The sequence below is a fragment of the Lissotriton helveticus genome, chromosome 7 (genome assembly GCF_964261635.1).
Source record: "Lissotriton helveticus chromosome 7, aLisHel1.1, whole genome shotgun sequence".
Classification (NCBI taxonomy): Eukaryota; Metazoa; Chordata; class Amphibia; order Caudata; family Salamandridae; genus Lissotriton; species Lissotriton helveticus.
In genome coordinates this window covers 982,565,241-982,576,615 of record NC_136068.1, presented here as the reverse complement: position 1 = coordinate 982,576,615, position 11,375 = coordinate 982,565,241, and the positions used below count along the sequence as shown (strand labels likewise).

Here is an 11,375-nt window from a genome sequence, read left to right as displayed (position 1 = left end):
GCTTCAGAGTGCAGAGTGGAGCTTCAGAGTGGAGCTTCAGAGTGGAGCTTCAGAGTGGAGCTTCAGAGTGGAGCTTCAGAGTGGAGCTTCAGAGTGGAGCTTCAGAGTGGAGCTTCAGAGTGCAGAGTGGAGCTTCAGAGTGCAGAGTGGAGCTTCAGAGTGGAGCTTCAGAGTGGAGCTTCAGAGTGGAGCTTCAGAGTGCAGAGTGGAGCTTCAGAGTGCAGAGTGGAGCTTCAGAGTGCAGAGTGGAGCTTCAGAGTGCAGAGTGGAGCTTCAGAGTGCAGAGTGGAGCTTCAGAGTGCAGAGTGGAGCTTCAGAGTGCAGATTCAGAGTGGAGCTTCAGAGTGCAGAGTGGAGCTTCAGAGTGCAGAGTGGAGCTTCAGAGTGGAGCTTCAGAGTGGAGCTTCAGAGTGGAGCTTCAGAGTGGAGCTTCAGAGTGGAGCTTCAGAGTGGAGCTTCAGAGTGGAGCTTCAGAGTGGAGCTTCAGAGTGCAGAGTGGAGCTTCAGAGTGGAGCTTCAGAGTGGAGCTTCAGAGTGGAGCTTCAGAGTGGAGCTTCAGAGTGGAGCTTCAGAGTGGAGCTTCAGAGTGGAGCTTCAGAGTGCAGATTCAGAGTGGAGCTTCAGAGTGGAGCTTCAGAGTGCAGATTCAGAGTGGAGCTTCAGAGTGCAGAGTGGAGCTTCAGAGTGCAGATTCAGAGTGGAGCTTCAGAGTGCAGAGTGGAGCTTCAGAGTGGAGCTTCAGAGTGCAGAGTGGAGCTTCAGAGTGCAGAGTGGAGCTTCAGAGTGGAGCTTCAGAGTGCAGAGTGGAGCTTCAGAGTGGAGCTTCAGAGTGCAGAGTGGAGCTTCAGAGTGGAGCTTTAGAGTGGAGCTTCAGAGTGGAGCTTCAGAGTGGAGCTTCAGAGTGGAGCTTCAGAGTGGAGCTTCAGAGTGGAGCTTCAGAGTGCAGAGTGGAGCTTCAGAGTGGAGCTTCAGAGTGCAGAGTGGAGCTTCAGAGTGGAGCTTCAGAGTGCAGAGTGGAGCTTCAGAGTGGAGCTTCAGAGTGGAGCTTCAGAGTGCAGAGTGGAGCTTCAGAGTGCAGATTCAGAGTGGAGCTTCAGAGTGCAGAGTGGAGCTTCAGAGTGGAGCTTCAGAGTGCAGAGTGGAGCTTCAGAGTGGAGCTTCAGAGTGGAGCTTCAGAGTGGAGCTTCAGAGTGGAGCTTCAGAGTGGAGCTTCAGAGTGGAGCTTCAGAGTGGAGCTTCAGAGTGGAGCTTCAGAGTGCAGCTTCAGAGTGGAGCTTCAGAGTGCAGAGTGGAGCTTCAGAGTGCAGATTCAGAGTGGAGCTTCAGAGTGCAGAGTGGAGCTTCAGAGTGGAGCTTCAGAGTGCAGAGTGGAGCTTCAGAGTGGAGCTTCAGAGTGCAGAGTGGAGCTTCAGAGTGGAGCTTCAGAGTGCAGAGTGGAGCTTCAGAGTGGAGCTTCAGAGTGGAGCTTCAGAGTGGAGCTTCAGAGTGGAGCTTCAGAGTGGAGCTTCAGAGTGGAGCTTCAGAGTGGAGCTTCAGAGTGCAGATTCAGAGTGCAGAGTGGAGCTTCAGAGTGCAGAGTGGAGCTTCAGAGTGCAGAGTGGAGCTTCAGAGTGGAGCTTCAGAGTGGAGCTTCAGAGTGGAGCTTCAGAGTGGAGATTCAGAGTGGAGCTTCAGAGTGGAGATTCAGAGTGGAGCTTCAGAGTGCAGAGTGGAGCTGCAGATTCAGAGTGGAGCTGCAGAGTGCAGATTCAGAGTGCAGAGTGGAGCTTCAGAGTGCAGATTCAGAGTGCAGAGTGGAGCTTCAGAGTGCAGATTCAGAGTGGAGCATCAGAGTGCAGATTCAGAGTGGAGCTTCAGAGTGCAGAGTGGAGCTTCAGAGTGCAGATTCAGAGTGGAGCTTCAGAGTGCAGAGTGGAGCTTCAGAGTGCAGATTCAGAGTGGAGCTTCAGAGTGCAGAGTGGAGCTTCAGAGTGGAGCTTCAGAGTGCAGAGTGGAGCTTCAGAGTGCAGAGTGGAGCTTCAGAGTGGAGCTTCAGAGTGCAGAGTGGAGCTTCAGAGTGCAGAGTGGAGCTTCAGAGTGCAGAGTGGAGCTTCAGAGTGCAGAGTGGAGCTTCAGAGTGCAGAGTGGAGCTTCAGAGTGGAGCTTCAGAGTGGAGCATCAGAGTGGAGCATCAGAGTGGAGCTTCAGAGTGGAGCTTCAGAGTGGAGCTTCAGAGTGGAGCTTCAGAGTGGAGCTTCAGAGTGGAGCTTCAGAGTGCAGCTTCAGAGTGCAGAGTGGAGCTTCAGAGTGCAGCTTCAGAGTGCAGAGTGGAGCTTCAGAGTGCAGAGTGGAGCTTCAGAGTGCAGAGTGGAGCTTCAGAGTGCAGAGTGGAGCTTCAGAGTGCAGAGTGGAGCTTCAGAGTGGAGCTTCAGAGTGGAGCTTCAGAGTGGAGCTTCAGAGTGGAGCTTCAGAGTGGAGCTTCAGAGTGGAGCTTCAGAGTGGAGCTTCAGAGTGGAGCTTCAGAGTGGAGCTTCAGAGTGGAGCTTCAGAGTGCAGCTTCAGAGTGCAGAGTGGAGCTTCAGAGTGCAGCTTCAGAGTGCAGAGTGGAGCTTCAGAGTGCAGAGTGGAGCTTCAGAGTGCAGAGTGGAGCTTCAGAGTGCAGAGTGGAGCTTCAGAGTGCAGAGTGGAGCTTCAGAGTGGAGCTTCAGAGTGTCAAGAGCAATGCCAATAGCTCTAACTTTAACAAAGGCAAAACCATTGCATTGTAAATGCTTGTTATTTGTTCTGAATAATCCCATGTTTCCGCAATATTCCCACTTTAGATGTTTTTGGACCAATTTAGATATGCATGTAGAGAAGGTAAAGGAGTACTCCTGCAGTACTACTTTACTTGCACAAAAATGCTTTTGTGAACAGGCTCCATAGTTTTCATATTCTGTGTGTTCTCAAACTCGTCTGTGCTATTTCTGTTTTAGTGGGCTGCGAGGGGGTAGAAAGGAGAGGAAATTGATTTGGTCGAGAAAAAGGAGAGGGAGAACCTAGCTTGGCAGGATCTGTATAAGGGCTTTAAGAGACATCTTTAATGGACCTGAGTGGGTGCTTCGATAGGAAGCGAACACTTTTTTTTTACAGAAAGATTTGGTGTCCACTTATCTTGGGCAATGTTAATTACTGTGTAGTTTTGTCAATACTGAACATTTATGGATCACATGGAACATTTGTGTAAACGGTGACAGTTGACGTGTCCCATCACACCTCTCATCTCCAGATCCTTGGATTCTACGAGATAGGTTTATGAAACGGTTTTATTTCCAGTAAAATATCTAAACTCACCTAAGGGACTATTGAAAGTACTTTTCTTTGCATTTATCACTCGGTCATGTTGAATTTTGCCTAAAAATGTATTTCTCTATGCATCAAGCGGCCACTAATGCAACTCTAATGTTGCAGCTCTGCCAGTTAAGGCAACGGTGTGTGGCCTTCTCAGACCTTTGACGAACGGGTTACTAAGCAGAGGCGACCAGACATCATTCCACCCCTCTTACCCTCTTTTACTATTCCTCTTGACTCTTGAATCTTGTATCTGATCAACGGGTTCGGTAGAAACTCACCTTTTGCAAAGAATACAAGGAAGCAGGATAAGATGGCTATGGTGTTGTCATTATTGTGTCACAAGAGCAATACACCGTTTCCTCGTTTCTAGGCTGGCTGCTTATTGGTATTGTATTTAGCGCAATTTCCGGTACCTTGAGTAACGGATCAGTCAGTCTTAACAGAAAGACTTCCTTTGTGCGGCAGGCAGTCTCAGACCCACTTCCTTCAATTTGTGACAGTTGTCCAAAACTAAGCAAAATGGTGGAGCATTACCATATTCTTGTGAGACACCAGTAGGGGACTTATACATGAGGTGTGCCTCTGGTTTCAAGCTAAGACTAGACCTGTTGCTTTGGGAGGAAGCGGAACCAGAGGCCGAAACACAAGTGGGAACCTAAAAAGTTATGCATGCCCTGGGTTTACAGTCTGTGTGTAAGTATAATCATAGTCCTTGTGCGAACTGTAAACTGTGGGCTCATTTTCACAGTTATACACCATATCTATAAAGCAGCAGCACTCAACATGGCTCCATTATGGAGCTGGGAGATAATAGTTATTGTAAAAGATCCTCTTATGTCAAATGGTTGAGCAAGGTGTTGTGCAGCAAAGAGAAGAAGGCACATTGTGGCCCCTGAAAATGATGCATTTGAAGGTACTTATTGGCCAGTATGTGATGTTGGAGAGTTGGCCTTCGAGCTCTTGCCTCAAGTGTAGGAGAGTATACACTTTGCTCCCAAATAGAACATTTGAATTTGAGGAAAGTTAAGAAAATAAACCAGTACGTTCAAATTCTGATTGAAATACACTGCAGTCTTTTTCAAGTTGAGTCCATAAAAAGCGTCTTTCAAGGAAGCAAAACATGTAGTCCTACTCCGTCAGAGCGAGACTACTCGGAGCTTATCCAGCACCTCCCATAGCCCACTCGAGTATGATCTTCATGGCCATTGCTCGATGATGACTTGCATCCAGAGGGGGTAGAGACCCTGAGGGCCTTGAGTGATCTCTCGCGTTGAGGGCCACAGCTACAAGTCATCGGACTCTGGGATGTACGCCATATTCCATCCGCGCGGCGCTTGGTTGAAGCTTCGTCTCTTGCTCATGAGTTCCAGGCTCGATGGGAGTTGTGGCTGTGGTGGGGCCTCTTCAAACAAAGGTAAGAGCACCATCCTCTGCCTGGGTGTGCACCCTCCAAATGGAGTTGGGGCCCTGAAAGACATAAGTGAAAACAGTCCAATTAACACAGTCATGGCCGCTGTTGCCTGCCCACATTCCCAAGTTGTGAGGCTAAATCCACACGTCAAGACCCTCTTTCCTGTCCAGGCCAGTCTCTCACCTTTCTGTTCAACATCGCACAGAGCTGGTTGTTTCAATACATTCATTACTTTCCCTTCTTCCTGTTGAGGTCCAGAGCAATGTCTAAATTATGGACAGCTTATTTACAAGAAACTGACGCATCTGTATAGATGTGTCATTTTCCCTGCGCCTGTGTGGGAAACCCTTGCGCCACCATGGATGCACCATATTTACAATACTGCGCACCATGGCACAAAGAATGACAGATGAGGTCAAAATGTTTACACATCTGTCTGCGCAAAAGTCACACATTGCTGGAGTCATGTCGCAAGCATGACGCAACTCCTGCAATGCATAGGAAGGCCTATTCCTAATACACTGCATCACTCCTTACGCCTGCTCCAAACAGGCGTAGTGTTTTGACACAGTGGCGCCCCAGAAGGGGCGCAGTGAAATCTTGTAGATTTCACTGAGTCACTTCTACGAGGCCTTCCTGCGTGGGAATGCCCACCCTGCATACAATATACCTGACACAAATATAATATGGTGCAGGGCTTTACAAGTTGATGCATTTCCCTAGGTGCGTTATGTTGTAAATGGGCCACAATGTGGTGCATTTCTTACGGCGACGCTGTGTTACAAAAAGTAACGCAACAGCAGCGTAAAAGTGTTGCAAGGGGCTTGTAAATCTGCCCCAGTGTATTTTACAGACCACATGGGATCTGAGATGATTGTGTTTAAAGAAACAGCTCAGGCACGTGGTAAAAACGACATCTTCCTCATCAAAGGTTAGTGGTGTAGTTCTCTGCCTGTTGGGTATTTGCCTCTGGAACAGTTTCTACTCCCACTTCCCCTGTCTCCGCAAGCATCCTGTGGAAGATACATTGGGATTCATACGTAAAATGATACTAAAATGCTTACTTTTCCAAAATGTTTTTCGATCAAGTCAGATAGTTGCAAGTCCCTAGGATGCTGTGTGATCAAACTACTAAGATACACATTCTTCCACAAATCTCTGTGTTTTTTACACAATGTTGTGCTGCCAAGCTAGGACTTAAACTGTTCCACAATGAATTTTGACGATCTCTGCATTTAGCACTGTCCTGCAGTGCTCTTACCTCACAAAGCTACATGTTGAGAACGATTCAACAGAGCTTCCACTACAACCTGGAAGGGTCATAATATGCTGTCAATGCTCTCTTACTAAACTTGAAGTCTAGCACTCTCCCTCACTGCTCACTTACCAAGCGAGAAGGTGTGAACTGACCCACAATGTTCTCATAATACTAATCTAGAAGGCCAGCACTGCTCTATGGTGCTTTCATGAAAAAATGAATATTCAATCTAGGTTTCAGGGAGAGTCTCATAAATCTTTCTGAAATTAATTTGACCAGATTTGAGGGAATTAAACAATGAATATTTGCAGGTAGTGAAAGATACGCCAAGGGGCTGAAGTAGGTGCAAGCAACATGTGCACATGCGGTGCGGGAGACGCAGCTGTTGCATCTGTTCCTTAAAGGAAGGCTAATGCAAGAGGTAATGAGGTTATGGGTTCTTGAATTATTGGGGGTAGAGCTGCCACCTGGTTTGTAGGCCTTGGACGCCTATGAGTGTATGAGAGAGTGGAACTCTCTAGTAGAAGTTAGTCCTTAGGAAGTTGAGAGCTAGTCTTTGAAGGGAGAGGATGGCAAACACAAAAGATGAGGACAAGGAAGGCTGGTGGAACCTCTGTCCTGCTTAGTCTGGCTTGGTTGCCAGGGTCATAACATAATTTCTTAAACGAAGAGTCCTGTTAGTCTAGGATTTACCAAGCATGAGCAGAAGGGCTCAAAGGAAAGGACTCAGGGGCGGATAAGACAAGCGCTAGTCCTTGCTGAGCCATCCTTGGGCAAATTTCCTGCAGCATCCCTTGTCAAGCAGCCGTCCCTCGAGAGGCATATGGAGGAGCAGAAGATACGGAGCAGTTGTCAAACCTGGCAGGGTTTACAGTGAGTAGGGGGTGAGAGTTAGTCATCTCTAAGAGCTACACCCTTTGGGTGAGTTGCTAGGCAAAGCGGTGAGCATTAAATTCACATGGGGGTTGATTCCAACAGGTATTTGGCCCAGAACCTCTGTCAAGCATCTTGTATTTCTTGGTTTAGGAGCACAAGCAAAGTCCTAAATTGAGGAGCACCCAAGAGGGACAAATGGAAAATTAACCACAATTCATTGAGCGAGCATGCAGACAATTCTTAGAGCGTTATGGTCATCAGGGAAGAAAAAGGTGCCCTGGCACAGGACTGATAGAGAAGAAGAGATATTACTTCACCAGTGTGTGAGCTAATAAACCAGAGAGAGGGGCACGATCAGTGTGTAACTTACTCTGAAATAATGTTGTACCTTGCTTTCGGAATTTGTGTGGTTGCTCTACTTACAGTCAGCTTTGCTGCTTTATTGGCCTTGTAAATAAAGTTCTTTAATATGCCCCACTGGAATAGAGCTCACCAAGCCATATTGTGGCCCTATGTTACATCTAATACGGACTATGATGTTTGACCTCTCCTGCACAGGTTAGTGTCAACTAGGTCCTCCTGGAATTTTTATTATATGAGCCTGCTCTCATGTACATCCCAAACATTGGGCTATCCGTAATCCACGTAATTTCCTGTGTCCCTTACACTCATGCAGACCTGATAGCTTTCTATAATAGTAGGGTTGGTTCAAGCACGAATGCTTCACAACAGTGTACAGTTGTGAGGGAAAGGTTGTGGGAGATAATTGATTCTTATGATCCCGATATGATAGTGTTGATCTTGCACTTAAAAATACAGTGAAAGTCCAGATGTTTGCATTGATGGAACACCTCACATAAAGCTCACAGTTCTCATGAGAGTTATGTGTGCTAACCAAGAAAGAAACTACCCACCGTCACCCACCTTGGATTGCATTTCACGATATGGTGAGGAAACCTGACCCAGGGCTGGAATAATTTTATGGAGCCCCTGAAATACATTTTGAAAGATTTCAATTTACCAATGATTTCTTGTGTGAGTTGTCCTGGATTCAGAATGGAATGGTTAAGGGTGAAATATGTAAGAATAGTACATGTTGGACTTGTACATCAGAAACAGATCAAAAACCTTCAGAGTAAAGCGGTGTTAAGTGAAACTACTAAGTACTATTTCATTGGGGTGGATTGGTCAGCTCCTAAAAAAAGCATGCGGATCGTCGACTATCACTCTGTACCCTCCTCTTGCTCTATCAGTCTCGAACGTGATTTATAGAGGAGGTAAAGTTTGTCTCCTGCACTAAAACCTGTACGTGAAACAGTTCTGTTGGGAGGAGTAGGAAAGCACATGACAACTGGGGTGGAGGGCAATGGCCAAGTGCATGTTGTGTCCATGGGCAAAGCAGAGGCCGGTTGTCTCTTAGACATACCCCAGGGGCAAAGCAGAGGCCGGTTGTCTCTTAGATATACCCCAGGGGCAAAGCAGAGGCTGGTTGTCTCCTAGATGTATCCCACTTCCCTCTGAGGTTTTGAGTCATGGGCCAATGGTCCCTCAGCCCGTTTTCCCATCTTTCTCCTCCTCCTTTCCCGTTCATGTGTTTTTCTCTGATGAGGAAAAATAAGAGCCGGTCTCCAAAAATGAGTGCTGGTCGACCCCACAGGCAACTACCGGCTGGAATTTAGTATTACATGTGATGGTTTGCCTGTGAATATCAACACCGATGGTAGGAACAGTGATAAGGTGGATAGGGTATGTATGTTGGTGTTAATGTTTTATGAAAGTACAGCTAAGTTCTGCAGTGGGGTTATGGGAAGGTCTCCCTTCAACTGTAAGTCTGGGGAGGTTTCATCCAGGACTCCTACACTACCTCAGCAGTAGGCCAGGGAGGCAGGCTTCTATTCTCTTTTTCTCGTCTTTCACCCTACTTCTTTCCCACACTGTTAGTGTGCACTAGAGCTGTTTCACTCAAATGAATAGACCGAGGGCACTACTCTCGCCTCTTCACTGTGCACAGGAGGAGCAGAGGTCCTATGCATCATACTAGAGCCCCCTTTGTTCTTCCTGATCCTCCATAGCGAGGCCTTCACAGTTCTAATCCTGGCTCGGATGGCTTGGATCCTCTTCTATCAGATGAATGTGGATTGGCTGATGATGTATATTGCCAAAGTCCTTTACAAAGCTCCTGTGGCTTATGGAAGACAGTCCAGTATTCAGAGGTTTTCACTACCTGGCCTACTTCAGCATCTTCTTTTTCTTTTTACCAAGTGATGACCTCACCGATAGACTCAGTCTCTCATCCAGCATCCACATCTACCTCTACGTGGATATCTACATCCCCTCGAGAGCCCTTCTGCAGCTCCATCTTGTTCTTTCCTTTCTACCTGACCTTGAACTCTCAGCTTGCAGTCAGTCTTTCATGGTTTCATCCTAGTGCATTTCCATCATCTAGGTCGGAATGGCAAGAACTGTGTCTGGAACATTTTCTGCCAGCGAGCTTAGGTATGAGTCTCGTCACACTACAGCCCAGTGGCGTAGGATCGAGCTTGAAAGCCGCAGCCATCCTGCTTGCAGGTAGTCAATTAACCACATTTGGGATGCACAGAACACGGCTTCCATTGGGAAGCCATGAATTACAGGCATTGGACCTCCCCTCTGATCAGGTGACTATTTTGTAGGCAGTACACTGGGAAAGGCTGCAGAGGTCAGAAGAATCCATTCTTCTGACGCGGGCAGGTTTCACCCTACAGACCTCACCACATGCTCCATGGCTGCAGTTAGGTAGACCCCAAAATGATGTTTTACGTATCAACAAGTTAGAACTCAAGGGTAGGATAGAACGTTTTGGTACTCCAAACAAAAGCACATCAATGGTTTAAAATAATACTTAGCAGCGTCTGTACCTGCTGGCTATTGAAATGTAGCCTGACACTAGCTCGTTGTATAGTGGTGACACATCTAGTGTACCTTCAACACTCAGGGGCATCATCTGGGCAGGGTGAATACATCCAGCATAAGTACCAATTCAGATATTCAGTAGGGTTATTGCAGATAAGCATGGCCCTGCTTTCCTACAGAAAGGCGTCTACGGGCTTATCCCGTAGTCCAGGTTTAATGTAGAAAACAGTTACGCTAGTATGAACTGTTCTTGTAGAGTGCAAGATGACAAAGTAGCAGAATTTTCATTGGAAAATATGTCCTGCTCTTTGGATGATGTGTTGCCATGTGTACCACCCTGGCATTGCCCTGTGTGCAGCTAGACTCCTATTGGACCCACCTAGCAGTAAGTTGAGTATGTAGAAATTCATACGTTTTGTTCTTGGTAATGAGTCATACTGCGGAGCTTCTGCAGGGCCGGACTGGCCGTAGCCCACTTTGGGCATTTGCCTGGGAGGCTCGAAAGGTGGGGGGCAGTTTTGGAGCATTGAGGGTCGGTTTTGTTACTGGGGGCCGGTTTTGCAGTGATGGCAATATCGCCCCCCCCCCCCCAGTAACACAAGCAGCAGTGGTTTTGTTAAGTAGCAGTGCTTCCTGTAGTGCTTCACACTTGCGACAATCCCCAACCGTGGGGGGAGGGAGGGTCGGTCTGACAAAATTGCCAGGGCTGCTTTGGGTTCCCAGTCCGGTCCTGGGCTTTTGCATTTGATTCTCTATATCTGGAATCTCCATTGATGTCATGCTCTGGACTCTTTTATTTCTGTGTTGATTCATATACTCTTTGAACCCTTGGCACCCTTTGGTAATAAGACACTGGGTTGGAAACCTGTTCCCTTGGTTGCTGTTATGTTCGCCAGGATCGTCATTGATTGTATGCGGTTACTTGAATTGAGCCTGTTAATGTGTTCCCTAAAGTTGAAGTTGGTGTGAGTACTCATCTTTATTCTTTCCCAAGGCTCCGTCCAATTTCCATATTACTTTAAGACATCTATATTCCCTCCTTCCCCTTTACCCATTCATTTGGTATGGAGATGACATAGCATACCTGTCACATCTCCAGATCTCTCAAATTCTTTCTAGATGACACTATGACAATTTGCCATCCTTTGCTGTGCATGGTGGTTGTTCTAATGACAAATGGACATTAATAAATCAATTGTTTATTAGATGGCGTCTGATCGTGCAGGGTGCCATCTCTCCGTGGAGGATACTCAAAAACAAATGAGAGCCAAGTTACCTTATACTACTTTTTAGATGCACCCGATTCAACATTATACCCAGGACAATTTAATCCTCACAGGGCCTTTTCACTAAGGTAAATTTACATAAGAGTAAATCTACACATGTAAATTTGCTGTTACACTATGTAGCAACTTTACTGCTATTGGCTATTTACCATTTATGAATGTACAGTTACTACAAAGTGTACATATACATGTCACCACTCTTGAATTCAGGAAGTGGAACCAAATTTCCAAGAGTTTAGGTACAGCAAGTTACTTTTCACACGTAGGCAGAGATCTCTGCCAGTGAGGCGGTGATCTCCCTATGGTAAACATACGCAAATTGTAAAAGGTTTATTGAACT

The 11,375-nt window shown here is 46.8% G+C and overlaps 1 protein-coding gene across 1 annotated transcript in view; it reads right to left on the bottom strand.

Annotated features, from left to right (window-relative positions):
• Nucleotides 1-3,618: 3,618 nt before the first annotated feature.
• The window catches only part of MYOZ3 (myozenin 3), a 35,640-nt gene continuing 27,883 nt past the window's right edge, over nt 3,619-11,375 (bottom strand). The window contains exon 6 of the mRNA XM_078653603.1: nt 3,619-4,779. Coding sequence (XP_078509729.1) covers nt 4,596-4,779 — 184 coding nt within the window. The 3' untranslated portion in view covers nt 3,619-4,595. The remainder of the gene's footprint in view (nt 4,780-11,375) is intronic.